Raw genomic sequence first — 22,916 nt, 5'->3', positions numbered from 1 at the left:
ATGAGTCACTAAATAATTTACCTTTCTTTGGACCTGGACTCGCTTCATATTTGCTTCACGAGAGACTACGAGACGAGAGAAAATTAACAACTAGTCTCAAACTATATTGCCAACAAGCTTCTAAATTACTATTTCAACACAAAAAGACAAATATTTGATTGACATGGACTTAATTTCTTGTCTTTTGAATGAACTATTTCTCCCAAAAAATTTTCATTAAGGAAAAAAGTGTAAATTGCTTTATGGACCGAAAGTGTTTCTTCTAGTTGAAAACCGGGGGAAAAGGGGTACTTAGGCAAAATGGGAGCCGGGTATGTGCAAACCATAAGCGCCCCCTTTTTACATCCTTGAAAGTCCCTCGAAGGAGTACAAAAACCATTAAAAAGCAAATCGAGTCTCTGTAAGGGTTCCAAAATTACGAAAATTAAAAATCGACTCCCTCAAAGGGTCATAAGTTCTTGAAATTTGGACAACAATTTGAAGATTTTGGCTAAAGTTTTTAGGAAATAGTCTCTCTAAGGAAGGTGGCAAAAACATCAAAAAATGGACAACATTTCAAAATTTAGTCTCTCTAAGGGTTGATTTTCAAACTTTGGCTACCCGTTATCTCGTAAAGCTAATACCCTCCCCCGGGAGTTGAACAATATCCGCCCTTGTGAAAAATCGGCGGAGGTTCAAATATACGGAAATACTATAACATCTTAAACCCTCAGAATGAAAACGATTATCAAATCGACGTTTGTATTTCAAAGAGATTTGACACGATAAGAGGTACAACGTGTATATTATGAAGTACACATGTAAATTGTAGAAACTGCCAGCCAAAAAGAATCATATCGGTTCTAATCTCTGGATCGTTGGATTCTCTGAGCATAAGAACTGTTCTAACTTTTCCAGTTTTATAAATTTTTATGATTGCAGTCAAAGGCATTCGTAGTGACCTCTCTTTCCGATACAGAGCCGAACTGTTGATTACTTTTGGTAGGTCAAGCCACTTTCGAATAAACACGCTACATTTTTGCTCTATCATCTCCACTCTGCTCAGCACCACTTCGTATATTAGGAGGGGCCAAGCCACTCTTGGATACAAACCAAATTGTAAGCACCAGATCTTATAATTCCCGGGTAGCTTTGAACCTTCGATGGCTTTCAAGCCCTCTTCCAACTGCTCCTGAATTTTAACTCCTCTACTCTTATGCTGAGCGTTCCTTCATACCACCTCCCAAGGCTTTTGACCGGCTGCTCCTTGACTGTCGGCATTTGCTCACCAGCCACTTCAAACTTTATTTGTATCTGGCGACCTTTAACAAATGTCAAGCTTCTAGATTTTTTGGCTTTGAACTTCATCCTTGACCATGTTATCAAGGTGATGTCAAGACGTGCCAGCACTGGCTGCATAACTTCTTGATTTCTTGTTAGGAGTGTGATGTCGTCCATAAATGCCTTTTTTGGTGTTCTTACCTCCGCAACTTCCTCAGTAAAATTGGCTGATCTCAGAAGATTTCCATATCAGCAATGAACCAAATTACCGAGATCGTGCAACCAGCTGCTATATCAATTTCTAGTCGATGCCATTCCCTGGTAGTTCCCTAGTTTCGGGGCCTAACTCTCTACGCTTATTTCTGCGCACCAGCCCCCCTCACTGATGTGAGGTCCATTCCTCCTGGATCTGCTGATCAGTTTATTTCTAATCAAGTTCCATTCAACCAGGTGTCGTCATTCCACTTGAGCCAAAAAGCTTGCCTTCTCGACAGTCTCTTCAATCTTTCTCATCTCTGTTTGTTTTATTCCGATGTAGTGGAGGAGGTCTCTAAGTCTAATGTTTGTGGGAATACCGTCAGATTCAGACCTGACGTGTATTGAAAAGGCCGACAATTTCGCTTGCCCATACATTGCGAGCTTGCCGGGAAAGGGTTTAATTTTTTTTATAGCCTTACAAAAAGGCCGTCCAAAAATTGTGAAAAGAATATTTCACGTGGATTGGAATATAAGAAATGCTGTCCCTTTAGAATCAGCAACACCTATACAGTTATCCTTGAAGAGAAATTACTTGTGGTAAAGATAAAAAAAATCCAAAGCAACTATATTCTTGCAATGGTTTTATGGAATTCTCAAATTGATCGGGGGATTCAGTCAAGAACACGTGGAGTTCTAAGAGAGGATGGTAAACATATATGGAATATTAAAGGTTTTATTTTTTCATGTGTTCCCGCTTCATATCAGGACAGTGCCTGCCTATTGTTATATTGTTAATATAAACAAAAAATGTTTTTATTTTCCTCTTTCTGACCCATCTTGCTCCACATCCGTGTCAATTCAATGAGAAAAGGCTTGTAATTTAAAATTGATGAGTAAGCAAACGATATCAATCTTGTTTAAAAAGAAAACCTTTAACAGTGTTAAGATCTGCAGAATATGGGGTCAGGAAATTATCATTTCACTTTTTTTTCAAGCATTGATATTGTATCTCATACCAAAATTTTTCATGCACACTCTTTTAGCTTTTCAGTATAAAAACAAAAATGCCAAAAAATGATAAGAACAATAAGGAAGAAAAAATATAAGAATAAGAATAATTTGGGAACACTGCCTGGATGACAGTAGCTGAATTTCAATCAAATTATCAAAATAAATATAAAGTTTTGGACTAAGAATAAGATTACGATAAGAACAATTATAAGGCTTAAAGTGCAAAACTAAGCAGCGGAGCCTTTAGTGTTTCTTAAGAAAAAATCGTGAATAGGAAGAGAGTTTAAAACCACTTGTTGTCTGAGGGAGTAAGAGGAAATTTCGTCTAAATGACTCGACATAATGTTATTCTTTTGGATGAATAGAAATAAATATCACATTACTCAGGTCACCCTTGCATCTCGTGTTATATAGACACGATACATGTTGATTTTAATTAGAAAGAATGGATCAAACTTATTTGACATTCAAACAACAACCTGCAAACTTCAAACAACAATCTGCAAACTTCCGCAGATCCTCTGATAGAGAAATGCGTAGTAATCAGGATCTGGCCGGAAATGAAGACTTTTCTCTCTCATTTTGTTCCATATGATGTAAAGATCAGTTTTAGTGTTTAAGATCAGTAATTTTACTTCAAGTAAGCACGGGAAAGATAATCGGCAGGAATTTCTACTTCATTTTTGCGTTTTGCTTTGAATTTAATTGGGTTTGATAAGTTTATATATTTAAACATTGTGGGTTTTAGTGTCTGGTTTCAAAAGATGGATCAATGAAACGGCAACAAAAATTAGAGCCACAAGGAATTCTTTTATTCGCCCTCCTAGGGGCCCAATTTATTTAATGGTTAAAACCCGGGGGGTTTTAACCATTAAAACCCCACTAGGGCAAGATGAGTTACGGGGATGCTCCGCTGGTCAGGGTACCTTTTTTAACCTCCACGAGTCCCAGGTAGGGTCGCAAAACACCAAAACAGAAAAATCAGTCCCTCGTAGGGTGCCTTTTTTTGGAAAATTTGGGGAAAAAGTAGAAAATTTGAGAAAATTTTGGAATTTCAGTCCCATTCAGGGTCACTTTTTTCGCAGATTTTGAGTCCCACGTAGGGTCCATTTTTCGAACCTCAGCGGAGCACCCCCGTCGGTCGACAAGGGTAGTACCCCCCCCCCGGGGTTAAAAATGAATTTTCCAATCAAAAGGCATTTTAAAATACACTAAAACGACTTAAAAACTGTAAATTGTTAATAGTTTTTTCACACTAAATTTTGATATGTTTCGGCAGGGTATTTTTCTTCTTTAATTCATGATATATGTCACCACCATTAAGAGAAAAAGAAAACCTGGAGTGACGAGTCCTTAAAATAGACATTTTTACTTCTGGTAAGAATATCAGGACTTTTTTCTTGTTTGACACAATCTCAGTCATAAGACTTGTCAAGAGTTTAATACGTTTTTGATTTGTTTCTTTTAGTATTTCAATACTTTGACCCCTACTTGTGTCTTCAACAAACACTTTCATCGTCTTGAGATACAAGAAATAGGGTCCTAATGGAACCTTGAATCGTACTTTTGAACCAAGTTTTGAGAAGAAAGTTTTGAGAAAAAAAATGAGAACCTGGGCCAAGTTTCTCAATCCCGGAAAAGCAAAATCTTTGATCGGAGTTTTCTGAAAAGTGATACCCTAATGGCGGCACTACTCCGTAGTAGCGGTGTAAATGCATCGAGAGCGCTAGATCTACTTTCCCTCGAAAACTTTTGATGATGTAGGGCCGTTAAACCTTAATTTTTAACATTACAATGACTTCTTTACGGGTACCAATTCAAAAAATTACGATCAAAGATGGTGGATATAGCTTGGTCCAGGAATATATAAAGGTCAGTCTACCCTGAGTATCAGAGGTTGAGTTTTCAAAGAATATATTAACCTCTGAAGACCAATAATAGAAATTTTATCGCGCATGTGTCAATCTAATCACTGTAGGAAGAATAAAAAATGAAGAGCAAATATTGTTACCATGTTAATGTCTAGCAGACTGTATCAGTATGCAGCTTACTATTTACGAATTCCCCAGAAACCTCCAAGTGCGTAATTGAAATGAGTTTCTTTTAAAAGAAATCTTGTACATGATTCCCAAATGTATAAACTATTGATTATGGTATCTTTTTAAAAAGATCTTGGATTGTCGTCATGGTTACTTTTCTCTGCGTTGATTGCACCCTGAATAGAATCTGGATTGGTCGGCACTTGCTTTTCACGGTACCTCTGGCCTGTTTCCAACCTCAGTAATATTGTAGAGAGCAAACCCTTAGCATCCGTGACATCTATTATGCTACGCAACCAAAACAAACCAAAATGGACCAGTTTCAAGGAATGAAGTCGGTTTGTGGGTCCTAAAAAATGTCCCTAGGTTTTAGCAGAAAATCCCCTCGCAAAAAACTCTTTAAATACTTCATTCTTTGAAATGGACCTGGTTTGGGTGCGTTGCATAAAAGATGTTATGTCTCCTAAGGGCTTGCCCCTTTAATATTGATAACAAAGCATGAAAAAACATCTTACCAAAGCCCATGTGACAGGAAACGATTGTATCAGATCGATGGGAAGTTGTTTGAACGAACCTTTGGCTATTCCAACTAATCCTTAAATTACTGGATGTCCAGGTGTAGCAACGACAATCTTAGACCATTTCATGCTCGACTACATTAAATACCAAAGTCACTGGCAGAACCATCTCAACTTCTTATTGGTTCTTTGTGATAAAAATGGACAACTTGGAGTGACGTTTAATCCTGAATAAAAAAGAAAATAGAAGTGGAAACGAAAAGATCTAGAACCTCTACTCTAACTTCTCCGATCAAATATATATATAATATATGGTGAAGATCAGAGATCTGACCTCAAGGAAAGCAAGTGTTGAGAATACTGTTCAAGTCTGTCAAGAAATGATAATTTTATTTTACTTCAATTTCATAGAATTCCTGTCCCACTATCTTCTTCATGGCTCCGACTGGGGTTCTAGGTCCCCCCGCCAAGTTTAGGTCCCCCCTGAGAACAAGGTCCCCCCTGAGAACAAGGTCCCCCCCAGCCTGATAAAATTTTAGGTCCCAGTATAGGGGAAAAGTTTTATGGCATTCAAAAAGCTCTATTAACATGTGTGTGCACTTTTAGAGAATGCAATAGAATGTCTTCATTTTTGCATTTTAAGGATCAGATCACACTTTGCATGAAAACATAAAGGTATAGAGAAATTAAAAACCAACAGTAAAGAAAAATATTTAGAAAGTGTTATTTAGCCCCTAGAGTTACATAAACTAATACAGCCCCCCCCCCAAGATAGAGCTCCCCCCGCCTGTCGGAAAAAACAAGCAGCTCCCACCTCTTATATGGCAAATTTTAGGTGTAGCTCCCCCCGCTCAGGCGGGGGGGGGGGTGCGAGCCATGTTCTTTCAGGAGATTTGGGTGGCAGAGCAGCATATGCATTTCGTCCTTATCAGGACTCGTATAAATAGATGTAGGGTTATGAAAATGACCAAAAAATTAAGAATAATGCTAAGAATATCACCATCATGCAGTTTGGCTACTCAAGCTAATTTTTAGAGCATTTCAAATTATAAATTGCCAACTATCCCCAAGTAAGGCTCATTCCTTTCACAAAAATATCATTTTATGCTTGAGACGTATTCTTTTAATGTTAAATCTAGTCTGAATTAGGATCTTAACTTAAGAGTGCTGTAAGAATATTTTAAGATGATTTTCCCAAAAAAGTTAAGAATATTCATGATGAAATGGATTTATACCATTCTTATAAAAAAAAGCGTGTAGTATAGTATTTGGAGTGTAATTCACCGTTGACAAATCAAATGTTCCAATCTCAAAATTATTGCCTGAGAAAACTAAAAAAATTTTCTTGTTGTCTGAACATAAATTTTGAGATTGACCCTGTTTCATGTAGATGGGACCCTCCTCACTATGCTAAATGGGTAAATCTCAAATTTAAGGTTAGCTGGACAGAAAAACTCTTAGCTTTCCCAGACACTAATTACGTGATTGGTTAGCCATTTTGATTTGTCAACGGCGACTTGTCAATCAAATAAATCTTTAAAGTTTGTGATATAACTAGACTAGAGTCTACTTCTGGCTGAACTTTGCTTTTTGATAATTTTTTATGACGCTGAGTCCAGTGAAGTAGACTAGGAGCGTTTGGCAAGGTCGCCATTTTGAAAGAGAATGTTATAAATCCAAATAACAAAAAAACTACTTAGAGTTGAAAGATGTAATCAAAAATGAGAAACAAACATCAATAACAGATTTGCAATGCCCTATTCTCAAATAAAAACATTGCTTCGTACTGTTTTTACCTTCCAAAAACAACAAAAATCTGGCGGACTGTTTTACAGTCCGCCTAAGCAAAAAGCATATTACCATATACTACCGGGCCACTTATCAGCGCCAAAAAGACCATAAAAAAGCTCTAAGTGGACCCCGGGCTATGATATAACTAGTTAATAGGAGAAATGTATTTTCTAACTAAGTCTTTTGGATCACCAGGAAAGCAATTCACGTTATAACTTATTAAACGATTTTTACCCCTAAAAGAGGAGGAAGTTGTACCCAGAAGTAAAAATGTCATTTTAAAACTATTATATGATGAATGGAGAACAAGAGCCACAAAGATGTGGTTAAATATTTCCTCCAATAGCTCAGAGCATAGATTGTAGTCGCAGTCGAACCCCACAGATTATCCTAAAGCCCCAACTTAGTAACTTAGATTTATTAAAGCCTTTATATTAAGCAATATCCGATGCAAAACAAAATACAACCATATTCCTGCTAAAAATTGTCGTTATTTCATAGACATGTTCACAGATGATATAAGTCTAAAAACTTGTTAAAAAATTGCATGCAAATGATAACCGCATTTTAACACAAAAATAAATGTATTTTATTCAACTAATATTGGTTTTTACCTTCATTAAGGAAATAAAATCTTAGATTTACAAGTTGATATTATTCTAAGACTCATCTGAGTAAGAAAGTGCCAAAATATCTTGAGACTGTCTACTAAGGGACTAATATGGAAATATGGCAATATGAATTTGGGAGATATCGAAATATGTTGTACACATTAGTTTCATATGAAAAACTTCCTTGTCATCAATATATGAAAGCACCATATTATACCATTCACAAATAAAAAGTTACTTAAAAATGGATCTCCTTCTTTACAGATTTAGATTTCCAGTGCACAACATCTGTTACATTAGTATTCATGTGATAATATACCAAATCGTCAACCTTGAAATTGTCACATTTAGTTACAGTATTGCTAAATATTTACAACACTTTCCAGCAAACTTTTTTGTGAAATTTGTGTCTTGATAAACTAAACTCCATGACATTTGTATCATTGATCATTAAATCACATCTTGGAACAATAGAGTTCCTTGGTTCAATTATTGCAAGAATGTTAATCTTTGTTCATATTCTCATTATGTGCAACATTATCATTACATCATTGCCAGCAAGTTACATTGTATTGTCAGCTTTAGAGGTCGTCAAACTTTGTTGAATTTGTAATCCTGGCACCTGAATGTGAAAGGAAAGAAAAATTCAAAATTTCATAATGGGAAATAATCTCTTTACAGTAATCAATGCCAAATGTGTGGTCATTCACTAAATCTCCCAAAAAAAAAGACTTTAAAAAAGTGAGACTCTGCTTGATGGTTTGAGCTATGTTTGCCATGCACATATACTGATCCATTAAAGAAGTTTACGGGAACGTACAAAAAGGACCACAGGGTACGTACAATAAGGTACACTGGGAACATACAATAAGGTTGACGGGAAACATACAATAAGGTTCACGGGGAACATACAATAAGGTTCACAGGGAACGTACAATAAGGTACAAGGGGAACGTACAATAACGTACAAGGGGAACATACTATAAGGTACACGAGGAACGTACAATAAGGTACACTGGGAACGTACAATAAGGTACACTGGGAATGTACAATAAGGTACACTGGGAACATACAATAAGTTAGACGGGAACATAAAATAAGGTTCACGGGGAACGTACAATAAGGTACAAGGGGAAAGTACAATAAGGAACACAGGGAACCTACAGGGAACGTACAATAAGGTATATACACGGGGAACATACAATAAGTAAGGTACTGGGGAACGTACAATAAGGTACATGGGGTATGTACAATAATGTATACGGGGAACTGCACAATAAGATACACTGGCGGAACGTACAATAAATAAGATACACAGGGAGCGTTCAAAAAGGTACCCAGGAACACACAAAAAGGACCAATGGAGAGCGTACAAAAGGTACCCTGAAAGCATTCAAAAAGGACCATGGGTAGTGTACAAAAAGGAAAACGTACCAAAGGATCCCAGAGAGCGCACAAAAGATACAAGGGAGGGGAGCATACAAAAAGGTAAACAGGGAGTAAAAGCATCTATTATGATCTAGTTTTCTTTTTAGCATCTGGCATCAAGGCTAAAAATGGGGCACTGAGAAGAGTGCAAGCTTTTCCAAGTTTTGACCATTAATATCTAGACAATATATACATGATGGAAATCAGAAAGAAATTTATGCTCACCTTCTTCTCAAGTCAAGATAGGAATGGATTGGATTTCCATTTGTTTCAGCTTCTTTCTCCACCCTTCTTCTTCTCCTTATGGGAGAAACAACAAATACAGCACACACAAGAGGCAGTCCTCTGAGCTTTACACACAACATGTATGCACACAATCATGTTTTATGATAAGCTGGTAAAAACCCCTGCAAAGGATACTATTTTTTTCCCCACTAAATCTTCGCGACGATTTTTAGTCACGTGACTGAAGAGCCTAGTCATAATGTGCAGCACGAATAAAGAAAACATTAACATCGAAAATGGACGAAGAAGAAACGGAAAAAGGCCGTTTTAATAAATATTCCCCTATAGTAGGGAAATATTCAATGATTAATATGAACCAAACCAAAAGTTTTATGACGTGGACATTCAGTTAGTTTTTCGAAAGGAAATTTCATCTAATTGGTGTAATATATTCGAATGGGCGTAGCCTATTTCAGGCAAGACCAATTCAATTTGTTACGGGCAGATCGTTAGCAAAATATGAGTCGGTTGGTCTGTAAAAAAAAAATATTTTCATTAATCAAGGAAGGTAATCAGGATTTAAGTAATAATTTCATATAAACTTGGTCGAAAATTTATCATTCATCTTTGATGGAGTTTGTAATAAAATCTTTCGTGTATAGAATTCATGATTCTAGATTTTTTTAAACTTTTATTAAGTGTAAATATTTTAAATGACTAGTATTAGAAATTTGTAGCATAGGAAAATCAATATCATTATTGATTCATTTGCAGTAAATCCTGGGTCGGTCGCGCCCGTAGAACAACAAATTAAAAGGGTCTCGCTTCAGCTCAAGAAAGTTGAGATTTGAGGGTTTTTTCCTACTTGGAAAGTAAATAGGTGGTCCTTCGTTTTTAACAAGAAGGTAAAACAGATGTTGACAATTAAAATTAAATGTGAAAAACAAAATTATAGTTCTAGCATTACAGAGGGAGGAAATATTCTTGGAAAAAAGGTATCTCCAAAAAAAATCTGTTCATTGGGGATGGATGATATGCTAGCTTTTCAATGATTTGCCCCTGAGTAATGCAAACTAACCCCATTGATATTTTTTCACAATTAGTTCAATTCCCTGGAGAGTTTATTTTTCACAATCTTTGTACCATTTTTTTGGAAAACTGAGGTTAGAGTTAACCCTATTCGGCTTAGGGGCTGTTTCTGTTCAGAGGTCAAATTATTGGTAATAGCTCCTGAAATGACTTTTTGGGATGAAATTTTCTGTAAATTCCTAAACTTAAAATTGACACCTAAATATTTTCACATCTTGAGCATGATGACATTTCTGACAGTAAGGTGTCACAAAAATTGACACTTTTTCTTTTCCAATAAAATTTATTTTTTATGTCAAATAACCGTAATTTATTGAATATTTAGGATAAAATAAGCATTTTAAACTCAGGCAACTTTTTTCTAAAGCCTTTGTTAGAATACAATAGCTATATTTATAAGAACAAAAGAAATTTTCGGTTTTTGCTCACTTTGGGCATGATGAGTGACGTCCTCAAAAAAAATGTTTGTCAAAAGTTACCTTGTGTGACAAAGATCTTGTGTGCCAGATTTCATTTAAAAAGATCCATTAGATCAAAAGTTAAGAGGTGGTACAGGAAAAGCCCCTTCACCTAGTTTTGAACGTTTACGAGAAATCATGTTTTTTTGTAAAAAAATAGTCTGGCAGAAATAGTGTTTGATCTTGAAAGAAATTCCGCACAAGCTTGTTGGGTACCGTAAAAAAAAGCAGAATTCTATTAGGATGAACATACTCAGAGCCTCACGATGAGGCCTTGGGGGGGGGCTGTTGGTGAGATGTTGTGTTTTTGCCCCAAAACGCCTTTCAAAGTGCTATCCTTGCAATGGGGCAAAAAAATACATTAAAAATAAATTTTGGCGGGGATTTAATTTGGCGGACGAAGGACATTTTTTTCCAAAAAACGCCATTAAAAGAAGAAACCTTCTTTAAAGCCTGAAATAGCACATATTATGTCAATCCTTGTAAAATTCCGCTTCGGAAACGGTACTTAACAAGTGTTAGCAGAATTTCTTCAAGGTTCGTCTCTGTTTCGTTATATTTTTGAAATACCTTATCGGGGAAAACTTCGTCGGGGAAAAGTGACGAAAAATTGGACAAGTGACGAAAATTTTCCCCGGCCTTAATGCGTTTACCAACTACCAGCAGGTGATGAATATTCGATAGCGTACTAAAACCTTTTGGAAATTCCCCCCTTTTTGAAAGCCAGTTTTTGAGACAGGGTCCCATCGCAAGCATACCTTGCAAGGCGTTTTAGGGCAAAAACACAGCAAGTGTTGGATCGAAATTGTATTCAAACAAAAGTATCCAAGGCTGGCTATAGATTCTATTGGTGAAAAGTATTTGGGAGCTTCTTCAACTTCGTTTGAAAAATATTAAGTAAAATAGATAAAAATCTGCCTTCCAAAAATTTTCAATGGCAGAAAAAGTAATTTTTCAAAGGTCGACATTAAAATATTAGGAGAGGACTATTTAGCACTTTGTTAATGAACATGAAAGGAACATTTTATGATAGCATCTTTAGTAGCAAAGTGTACCGTTTTTTAACCAAAGGAAAGGGGAATAAGGAAGATAAGGAAGGAAAGCTTTTGAAGAGGATATTTAGGTGAGAAGGACAAGGTTAAATAGGTAAGACTGTATTTTATGGGAACTGTAAGATTAAATTTCATGCGGAATGTAAAGGGTCTAAAGGAATTGAGAGTTCCCTAATAGCTTACCCATTAGTTTTTCAAGTAAAGTTTTGTTTTTTTGCCAGGGAATTTTTCTATTCCTTTTTTTCAAGAAATATGCCACCATTAAGAGAAAAAATGAAAACCTGGAGTGACGAGTCCTTAAAATACACATTCTTACTTCCGGTAGGAATGTCAGCACTTGTTTCTTGTTTGACACAATCTCAGTCATAGACTTGTCAAGAGTTTAATACGTTTTTGATCTCGATCTAGTGAGCAAAGATATAGAGATCTGTCCCTATTTAGGGACCTCCTTGAATATAGGGGATCGCGCCGTACTGTTTAAATGCCTTGACCCCTACTTGTGGCTTCAACCAACACTCTCATTGTCTAGAGATACACGTTTTTTTATAAGAACATCCAAATTTCTAAACTTATTGAGTTTTCAGCCAACGATTTCAAAAAACGTAATTATTTTACAGACCTGAAATTATTTTAAATGAGATCGAGTCCAGCAAGAATTTTATTTATTACGGATATTTCTTTTTTTGGAAAAGCGACACTATTAGGGCTACGAGGGTTTCAATCATTTTATTCTTTACTTGGAGAATACGATTTCAAAAAAGACAATTATTTTACAGACGTAACATTGTTTTAAATGAGATCGAGTCCAGCAAGAATTTTATTTATTACGGATATTTTTTTTTTGGAAAAGCGACACTATTAGGGCTACGAGGGTTTCAATCATTTTATTCTTTACTTGGAGAATACGATTTCAAAAAAGACAATTATTTTACAGACCTAAAATTGTTTTAAATGAGATCGACTCCAGATAGGATTTATTTAGGGATATTTTTTTTGGAAAAGTCCAATAAGTATTAATGAGTAATAGATTTTTTGGAATTTTAATCAAATATAAGTCTCCAAGGCTGTTTGGAGGTTCTTTAACGTTTTTGAAAAACATTAAGTAAAATAAGTAAAAAATCTGCCTTCGAAAAATTTTCAAAAGTACGGCGGAAAAAGTAATTTTTCAAATGTCCACATTGAAATATTAGGGGGAGGAATATTTAGCACTTATTTTAATAAAAATGAAGGGAACTTTTCGCAATAGCATCTTTAGTAACAAAGTGTACCGTTTTTTAACCAAAAGAAGGGGAATAAGGAATAGCTTTTGAAGAGAATTAAACTTTCGTTTGATGTTAGGTTTTGATGTTAGAAGGGGAAGGTTTACTGTATTTCATAGGTGTACCTGATGTTGATGGTAGCAAAGTTTAGTTTATGTTTTAGTTATTATGTACCTTGATGCAAAATTGGATCTTTTTTCAGTTCGAAACTGAAATTTTGGACCCCTCGGCTGTAAAACCTTCTCCGTAATCCGAAGCTCTCTCTAATTCTAAGAATTTTTTTGTTCTAATGAACATCGTAGGGGGTCTACTTTACCTGGGGGGGGGGGGGGGGTTGCGAGATGACGGGTATGTCGAAGCAAAAGTTCGTAAAACGACCCTTAGAGAGACCCTTTGACCGTTTGATAATGGCGCACATACCCAGCACCCATTCTGCCTAAGCAACCCCCCTCTATGAGCTACTCTATGAAAAAAAAGAAAAAATACTGCCCAATTTTTACGGAGCATCTCTCCAACAAAGGTTTCACGGATTTCTACACTGTTTAAATGAACTTCAATTTTTCGGGACAAGCTGGAGTTTTTACAAGCTCTTATGTGATTTGGAAGGTCGTTAAGTTAATTTCATTACTTTTCTAAAGAACGCGTCATCTCTATTACTTCAAATGACCAACTAGTGAAGTATCTTATAAAAACTCCAGCTCATCCCAATTTTTCGTCTTCTATTTCAAAAATCTTTGGAACGTATTTCTTGAAAATGGAAATAATGCTCAAATTTATCTTTCCAACAACGGTTTATGAATAAGTAAGTATTCTTTACCGAAAAACTTGTTTCACTGCTGACATTAATTACTGATGCAAAATATTTATCATAGAAAGTTATCGTTTGATGTTCTTATAAAAAACATGTATGATAGGATCTGCATATCTTTGAGAGGTACACGTTTTTTATAAGAACAAACTATATAAGAGTATAAGGCTTCCATGGCAAAATACTAAGAACAATCTAAGAATATTTTAAGGGTTTGCAGACTCTAAAACACTCGAAAATACTCAGAAAAAGGTGAAATAATCTGAAAAATTTAATAACATCTGAACATTTGTGATGTTTTTTATAAACAAAAACGTGTAGAACTATATACATAACGTAACTCAAAGAAACTATTTTGAGAACATCGGAGAACCCTGCTAAGATGATATGAAATTTTACAAAACGCTTCTCCGTGCATTTAGTAAATATTTTTATCGAGAATTCTTAACAGATTGTTGGAACATATCGAAAAATCAAAACTGAGTTGGGAAAAAAATTAGTAAAAGGGACCGTTCCCTGTTCAGATAGATTTTTAAAAAGAAATTGTTATTAAATTCTGAATAATTAACTTATCGTATTTAATACGCACTACTGAAAAATAATATAAATCCATGATTAATCGCTAGTAGTTCCTGCATGAGACCTCGCTGTTCCACTTAAGTTCATACTGCGCAAATTAAAACATAGTTTGACGTTAATTTAACAAAGTAGAAAATAAAACCTATTTAAAACTGGGTAGAGTTCTCAGCAGAAGTATAAAGTACACGCTTTTTTTATAAGAATACTTTAAGAATACTTAAGAATATGCTAAGAATATAACCATCATGGGATTTAGATACTAAACCTAAAAATGCCAATTTAGAGCATATTTTAACTGTAAATTTCCAACTATCCCCCAGTGAAGCTCACCCCTTTCACAAAAATGCCATTCTATGCTTTGGACGTATGTATTACATGTTAAATCTAGTTTGAACTTTGACGCTAACTTAAGAATGCTGTAAGAATATTTTAGGATGATTTTCCCCGAAAAGTTGAGAAATGAAAAAACACCTCCTTACAAATAAACGCATGTAGGCGTGCTACGTCATATCTTCCTTTGCTTCTAGCTCTTAAAATTCCTGCTGGCTCATGTGAGTTTTAAAAGTTTGTAGATGTACATCATCTGGACTACACGTTTTTTTTATAAGAACATCCAATATTTTTGAAGCCTTAAAATGTTCTTAACTTGGACATCGAAGCCTTGTGTTCTTATATAGTTTGTTCTAAAAAAAAAAACGTGTACAAAGAATGTAGATTTATAACGATGTAACTGCGTACTAGATTCTATTTAATAGTTGAGAAATCGTAACAAAAAATATTTATACTTCAAATTGGATTTTGGGACTTTTTTTCAAATATTATAATCTGCTATTCTGGAGATTTGAGAAATAAGGGGAGTTTCATATCAGAGTTCTAAGAGACAATACTACATTAGCTTTGTAGTGTTATCTAGTTCGATCTCTTGAGCGAGATTGTTTTTACATACAATCGTCTGTAATAAGCTTTCTGTTTTTTTTTTCCAAGCATAGTAACTTGAATAAGAAGTCACGCAAGGGTGAGCTCATTGGACCTCCAGACTCTTGAGCGTGTTTTCGACAGTGTGAGTGATAGTGGTATTTGGGTAGACTGTTTATATAATCGTTTATAATGCGTGTAATACATTAGTATAGGCGTTATATGATAATACGATTATTGTTACGGGATTTGGTTACGGGGTTTGTATAAACTAAAATTTATACTAATTTAGACTAAAATTTGTTCCCTCCATTACTTTTTGCTTTATTTCTACTATGTCTGAATAAGTCGTCTAACTGGCTGGACTAGTATTTGGGAAAAAATGGATGTCGGGTATTTGCGAGCTATAAGCGTTCCTTTTATTAAACCCTCAAAAGTCTCTGAAAACAAAAAACGATAAAAAATTAGCAATTGATTCTCTAAAAAGGTCCCAAAATTACAAAAGATAATTGGCTCTCAAGACTCTGGAGCGATGTTTGTAAAAGTGGTAGTGAGGGAAGTGTGAAGTGATAGCGACGGACATTAGACTTGAGATAAAATTTGTATTACTGCTACTGAAGTCAGTTTGTTGGAGTTATGAAGAGATTCGGAGCGGTGTCTGAAATGCTAGTTTTCTGTCCTTATTTGAAGAAAATCACATAACATTTGACACTCGAACGGTGAATTTTAATTCTAGACTTATAAAAAACTGTCTGTTTCCCTAAGAAATCGGGTGTTTTTGGCTAAAGCCTTTGGTTCTTATATAGTTTGTTCTTATAAAAGAATACTTAATGGGAACCGAGAATTATTAGTTCGAATTAACGAGACCCTGTTGTAACATTTAAATTCTTTCTTTTTAGAAAATATTATAACGGGATATTCAAGGTGATTTCCGGGGTTAGACTAAAAAACTATGTTTTTTAGGATGAACTAACTATAAAAATATTGATTTTATTTTCATTTCAGCAAAAAATCAAACAGACTGGAAGACGTATCAATCTGAAGGAGGGTTTAAGATGATAAAAGAATGTTAATTGAAATAATTGATACCAAGTATAACGGAAATTGTAAATGTTGAGTGTAGGACACTAAATAAAGTAGAACACTAAAAAAGATTTCAGAACAATGGATTTGACGATCAGAATTTTATCAGTATCCAGCCTCGTTTTTAACACGATCTGCGCATGCGCCCATTGTTATTGTCTTGCATTACTTTACCAAAGTCGACGTCTTACTCGCTTCACAAACCAACGAATCCTGATCGCCAACATCTCTATCTGCGAAATCATCTTCTGCATAGCTCAAATACGAATCAACACTTACGACCTCTTAAAAGAGACTAGTAGTCAGGGCTATCTCATTTTTGAGCGATTTATACGTTTTTCAGCTTTGATAGTCTTCTATCTGGCATTACATCATATTACAATGGATCGCTTCATGGAGGTGTATTATCATCTCCGGTATACGGTAATTGCCACTAAAAGCCGGATAATCCGTATACTATTGGTGTATTGGGTAGGCAGCATAACCGCCGGAATTGTTCTTATAACAGCTACTTTAACGATCGAAGAATTAACGCTGGATAAGACCACCGAATATGTCTTTTATTTCTCACTTTTCGCTGATTTTACAGTTTTAATTAATGCCGCTTTTACGTACACTTACCTGTATCGAAAGTTCCGTAAGTTGAATCGTAAAGCGCACTCGCAGCGGACAAAAAAGAATCTCAGGCGGACGAATAGTTTAAAAACTCCAGTTTTCGCCGTTCCACTGATTATCGTATCAACTTATATTTGTTTTGAGACGATTGGTATGTGTTTGTCAGTGTATGGATACTTATTCGAATTCGATAGGTTTGAGTTGTACCGAAAAACAGCATTAGTTTTATTTTGTATGAGCTATTTGTCTGATGCTTTCGCTTATATTTTTATACAACCGGTAATTCGCGATACCATTAAAACTCATTATCGTACGGTTAAATCGAAAGTCATTCGAAGCAGTGCGAAAAGTACAACACGATCACAGACTGGGATTGATAATCTTGCCTGTGTTTCGAATGCCAATACAATAGGACGAACAGCCAATCAAATTGAAGTATACCTATACCAAAATGTGCCAACAGACCATAAAATCTCTGATCAAACGAAAACTCAGCAATGTATACTAGATTCGAATAACAACAAACCTAGAGAACAAGAAATAGAAAGAGCACCGACAGACCATGCTATGCATTCTACCTGTAACAACACACATTCAAGTATTTACCCTACTCTTGACGCATTCTCTACAGGACCTCAGATAGTTGGAATAAATAATCTTGGTTCAAGTACAAATAGTCTAGAAAATTCAAGTTGTGTTACTTGTAAATCACCCTATTTAAATCAAACGCGGATAGCATCAACGATTCAGTCTTCCACATCAAATTGTACTACTCCAGCAATGGGCATCAAAAGAAGTGATAAAAATGAAAACTTCCATGTAAACAAACACCAAAGCATTTCTAACCTAGATGATAACCACTTATGTGAGAGCAGAATGGCCTTAGGGGACTGTACCCCAAAATCTGATAGTATTCTTAAAATCGATGTCAGGGAAAACGGACAAAAACACAAGATGAAGCTGCATGTTGATGCAGATTTTGATTAATCCTCGCATGACATATTCCCGACTCATGATTTTTTATGACAACAAATGAATAAGTTTGTTAGAAATTTTAAATCATTCGGTGGTACAAGTAATATTAATGAATATAAATCGTTGTTGGAAAGATATTTCTAAGTAAATAATTTGGCTAAAAATGTCGTCAAATTTCCCCCAACTAAATGGTTACCTAAAAAACCCGATTCAAATCTTTGATTTAGGCCTGGTAATCGTAGTTAGTGTGAATATTTGGACCCTTATTCTGAAGTGTTAAAAAAAGATGATATAAAACAAACCTTTAAAGAATACTCCGTGCAGCTTTCCAACCATTTCTAATCCATTTGTGTTCGAAACCTAACCAGTTCCAGTCGGCCAATCCACCAATTTTCAAATTTCAGGGCGTTGTGTAAAAACATCATTTATCCGAGCCAATTGTTTCTTCAATCAGCTTCACGAAATTGCTCAATTTGTTAATTTTTAGATTTTTAGTACTTTTGCATAACTGGAAAATAGCAAATGAATAAAGAATTACATTCCCTCAATATTATTACGAGTGTTGGCACCTTTAACCTGGTCCATCTCGTGTGTATCAGGCAGGGTCTTTTGTTGCTTAGCTCTAGTTTAGACGGCCCACTTTTCGCCCTGCCCATTCTATATACGGTTGATTTAAAATTTTGCTCATTGTCTCAGATTAAAAATTCGATAAATGGAACCGGTTATAACGGATAGAATTAATTGTAACAAAAAATACCAAGCTAATCTTCCGATCGATTCTTTTAGCCAGTTTAAGCTACCAAACAGGTGATCGATCTGAAAATTTGTAAATAACATATGAAATTTCAACAGGTCATTTCTGAGAAAAAAGGTGGAAAAATTAGGGGAAAAATTAGGGGGAAAATAAAGCCAGAGACAAAAGCGTTTATTCAACTTTTAAAATAATATTATACACATCTTTTCAAATAATTTTTTTCAGTTAAGTTTTAAAACGTAAAAATTCTAAAAAGTATTTTTCTTCCTCTAAAGATTCAAGAGCATAACAACTAAAAGAACAACGACAATAATAAAGGTAATAATAATATAATAAGTATATGATAATTTGTGTATTGTCACTCTATAAGTGAACTTAGGAAAAAACTTAAAAATATCCGAAAAAATCAGACGGAGTAATCAGAATAGAGAGTACCATGGTAAAAAATTTCGATTGTTCACAACTCTGAGATGACCTCCAGTAAATTGCTAAAATATTATCACTCGTTCGAAACGGATAGATTTCAAGAGTAAAGTATCTAAGGTACAAGCCCTTCCCACTACTGGAAGATTTCCCCACAATCATGTTGTATGGTAGGAATATTCAATTAAAATATCCCCAGGGAGTACGGAGTGCAAAAGAAGTCCTAACGACCCAAACTGTTTTTTATTAACAGAAAGAAAGATTCCAAATTTAAATATCCCACTCGAATGTTTGATGAGGAGTTTCACCCCCACTGATTGAGCAGGACATTCAGACAGGGATGTATTATAGGGGCGTCCTTTCAAAAAGGCAATGAAAAAAAAATTAAAATTAAGTAACGGCGATTTTTGTAAGATATGAGGGTTGTAATGGATAATAATTCTTTTACGGATAATCTGAATTTCTAAAGTTATGATATAAGACATAGAGAAAAGAGGATAAAAATGCCAAAAAAACGAACAATAAAAGTTGACAACAAGGCGAGATAAACAAACAAACAAATAGATAATATGAAATAAACAAGTAAAAATAAATAACAATAAAACGTTCTTTTTAAAATCCTGTTTCTTTAAAAAAATTGCGAATATAACTTTTAAATTTAAACCATGTATGGAATAAGCTACAACCAACAAATATGTCGAACTTTGTAAGGTGTGACCTGAACAGGAAAAACAAGTGGACCTCAATACATACACTCCAACCAATGACAAGTTTTAGTTTGATAACATACTTCATGCGATGAAGGCGTAGATTACAGTTTCGTGATTCAAGTGAGGATTTTTACTCTAATGGGTACAAAATCATCAAAAATCTTCCATTCAATGTCCATAACCATCTAAGATATAATATCCAAATTTCAAGGACTCCAGCCAGCATTCCAATAAGCAACTCCCTAACATCGTGGACATATGACCGAAAACAGCTATACTAACCACCCCACGAACAAATCAGATTTAAACTCGTTGAAGCTATCCCGATGGAAGCTAAACGCTACTTTTAGTATCATCCAACCCAATGATAAAACTCATTCATCCAAACTTAATATCTTTGCGTCACGTGAACTTGGACAGGGTAATCGAGTCTTTTAGCATGTGATCTCTTAACGCCCACAATGCATCAGTCGCACTTTGTTGACCGTGGGTGCTCCCGTTTAACCATTGGACCGGTAATTGGGCGGTTGGCGGATTAGGTTTGTTAGGAATGTTGGAGAGTTCACCCCAGTTGGAGAGTTTGTGTTGATTGTCACGTAATCCTTCAATGTACCTGCAAAATAACAGTCAAAATAAATGATGGTCAGATGCCTGATACTGTTAGAAAGATGCAGAAAGTTCTAACGCTATATGAGTAAGTATATCAGACAGAAAATTTGCGATTTTGACGTTGTTTTCTCGCCCTCAACAACTATGTCGATTAGAAAAATTTGGAGCTTGGAAAATTTAATTGAGAGAAATGGAGAGAAAAACATCAGCCTTTGATGAAAAGATAATTTTTCTCAGGGGTAAACTATGTAGCTAGACAGAGGATTTACCTTAAATATGCTTCAGAGTGTCGAAGCTTGGTTGTGCTGGTCGAAGGCGGTTGAATAAAAACAGGTGGTTTAGGTGCTTGCGGTTGTTGTGACGCTTGTGGCTGCATGTGTGGGTTTTGTGCGTTAGTTGTGAGCGTTTTGACTTGTTCTTGTAGTTTCATGATTTGATGGTGTTGTTGTTGAACTTGTATTAATAACATTTGTTGTTGTTCCGGTGTCAATCCGTGTGCGCCCGGTTGTTGTGGTGGCATGCCCGGTTGCTGTTGTGGCGGCATGCCGGGTGGTCCACCCTGTGGTATTCCAGGTTGTGGTGGGCCGCCAGCGCCTGGAGGAAACCCTAGATAAATATAAAATAGGATGAAATACCTAAGAATATCGGAAGAATATCGGAAGAATATTTTAAGATGATTTTCCCAAACAAAACGTCAAAAATATCCATAATGAAATGGAAAAACACAATTCGAAAGTGAGTAATATTCTTACCATTCGGGATGGGACCTTGAGGCGTCATAGGTCCTTGTTGTTGACCCATCATACCGCCCGGGGTATTATTCTGTTGATGTGGCGTCATGGATGGGCGTAAAAGTGGATTTCCGTTTTGTGGTGTATTCGGTTGTTGGTTTGGTGGCACGCCCTGTTGCATCAATGGGTTGTTGCCTTGGAAAAGAATAAATCAATAAATAATTAAAAGCAATTAAGGTAAAGCTCTATTCATCTAAGCTGTTTTTCAGAATTACAAAGCTAGAAGACAAAAGGTTTTATAGGCTTCTGCTATCCTCTCGCAAAAAGAGTTTCTAAATAAGAAGCATACCTATAGAGGTCTGCGATTCAGACTTAAGTTTTTTACCAAAGTCCTTTTTAATTTATTGGCCGTTACTGCCGTCTAAAAACTTGTTATCATGAAAAAAAAGAAGCGAAAAACTTAAAAAGAGCACCGCTGAGGAAGTCGCAGTAAAAATTTTAAAAAATTCAAAGAGCGATGTGGCGTTTACTTGAGGAAATATGCTTAGCAATCGGCACATAATTGTTATGTAGGTACGATTACGTACCTGGTGTTGAAGGCATAGATGGGCGTTGCATTTGTCGCGAGTGGGCGGAAGGGCGGCGACCACCCTGTTGTTGCTGTTGTTGTTGTTGTTGTTGTAACATGAGTTGTTGTTGGTACAATTGTTGTTGCATCATTAAGGCGGCTGGAAAGTATAGAAAAAGACATTTGTAATTAGTGAGAGTTCACTTATGGTTCTTATAATTTCAATCATGTTACTACAATGAAGTTTCTTGTTCTGGTTTTCTGGTCCCTTCAGTTAACAATGTTTTGCTATAAACCTAACTCCGCAACTCGAGATTTCCTTAACTCGAACAAATTTGTGTACTCTGTGCGTGTTCGAGTATATGAAGACTCCACTGTACTAAGGGCAGAAACTTCAAACGATTCGTAACATCGTGATACAGTTGATAGAAAATTTTTCTCTTCATTTTCTTTCTCATTTTTGGCACCTGTATCGTCCTGGGATGGAGTTCAAAGCAAAAAGTACAATTTCATGAATATAGGTAAAAACAGAGTTCGTTTAGGAAACCCTGGTATGGAAGCATATTTTATTAACTTTTTATACGGACTATGATAAAACATTCCGAAGTTTTAAATTCGGTAACCATTATTACCTGAGGCACTGCCAGGAGCTTGTCCATTCATTCTGAAGGGCGGATACATTCCTGCGTGCATGTTATTACCAATCACATTCCCATTGGGCGGTCCGCCCTGACCATTCATTCCATTGAATGAGGGGAAATGGTGACCATTTTGCGGAGGAACTCTTGGTGAAAGAGGAGACGTGACGGAGGCTCGAGACGATGTTTCAGAGTCACGGAAATCATCGCAGGCTTGATGCGCTGCAAAGTAGAACCTATGGGAAAAATTCTCGGTAAAATGTTGTGGATTTTATATTAGACCTCTCGTGGTTAGTTGTGGTTAGATCAGCGAAAAGATTGCAAGATGTCATTAGGGAAGACACTGGTCTTCCTATTGCGAAAGCAAAACGGTACGCACGTGATAGGGCCAGGTGGCGTGAGAAGGTCAAGAAGTTGGCGAAGCCTCAACCAGTGGTGTGCAGATAAGCCAAGTAAGTCGAGTGGTTAGATATATGTGACTAATTATCATTTTTAAATATATTAGCGCGGGCACCAACACAATTAACACAGTATCATCTTTGAGAGAGTCATAACAGCTTTGGAAATGA

The 22,916-nt window shown here is 35.8% G+C and overlaps 2 protein-coding genes and 1 long non-coding RNA gene across 4 annotated transcripts in view; 1 reads left to right on the top strand and 2 right to left on the bottom strand.

Moving 5' to 3' along the window:
- Positions 1–7,400: 7,400 nt before the first annotated feature.
- LOC136822682 (uncharacterized) lies at positions 7,401–9,147 on the bottom strand. Its single transcript, XR_010848921.1, has 2 exons — positions 9,082–9,147; positions 7,401–8,050 (listed from the first exon to the last, which is right to left on the bottom strand). It is a non-coding gene; the product is annotated as an uncharacterized lncRNA (long non-coding RNA).
- Positions 9,148–16,323: 7,176 nt separating this feature from the next.
- Positions 16,324–17,926, top strand: LOC136821770 (uncharacterized). The gene has a single exon (XM_067077986.1). It carries the CDS (start codon positions 16,406–16,408, stop codon positions 17,924–17,926), a length of 1,521 nt encoding a protein of 506 aa, XP_066934087.1. The 5' UTR covers positions 16,324–16,405.
- Positions 17,927–19,680: 1,754 nt separating this feature from the next.
- The window catches only part of LOC136822665 (protein polybromo-1-like), a 29,275-nt gene continuing 26,039 nt past the window's right edge, over positions 19,681–22,916 (bottom strand). The window contains exons 36-40 of one of the 2 annotated variants that reach the window (XM_067078966.1): positions 22,342–22,583; positions 21,729–21,869; positions 21,163–21,336; positions 20,680–21,016; positions 19,681–20,414 (exon numbers count right to left, since the gene is read on the bottom strand). In XM_067078966.1, coding sequence (XP_066935067.1) covers positions 20,204–20,414; positions 20,680–21,016; positions 21,163–21,336; positions 21,729–21,869; positions 22,342–22,583 — 1,105 coding nt within the window. In that variant the 3' untranslated portion in view covers positions 19,681–20,203. The remainder of the gene's footprint in view (positions 20,415–20,679; positions 21,017–21,162; positions 21,337–21,728; positions 21,870–22,341; positions 22,584–22,916) is intronic. The other variant, XM_067078958.1, reaches the window with a different exon arrangement.

Source organism: Clytia hemisphaerica, unplaced genomic scaffold, assembly GCF_902728285.1.
Source record: "Clytia hemisphaerica strain Z4C2 unplaced genomic scaffold, Clytia hemisphaerica genome assembly, whole genome shotgun sequence".
Taxonomy (NCBI): Eukaryota; Metazoa; Cnidaria; class Hydrozoa; order Leptothecata; family Clytiidae; genus Clytia; species Clytia hemisphaerica.
The sequence above is the reverse complement of the archived record's forward strand: the minus strand, read 5'-3'. Positions and strand labels throughout refer to the sequence as shown.

Bases quoted from the DNA above. Each gene is read 5' to 3' on its own strand.
- LOC136821770 (XM_067077986.1), top strand. From the start codon at position 16,406: ATGGATTTGACGATCAGAATTTTATCAGTATCCAGCCTCGTTTTTAAC.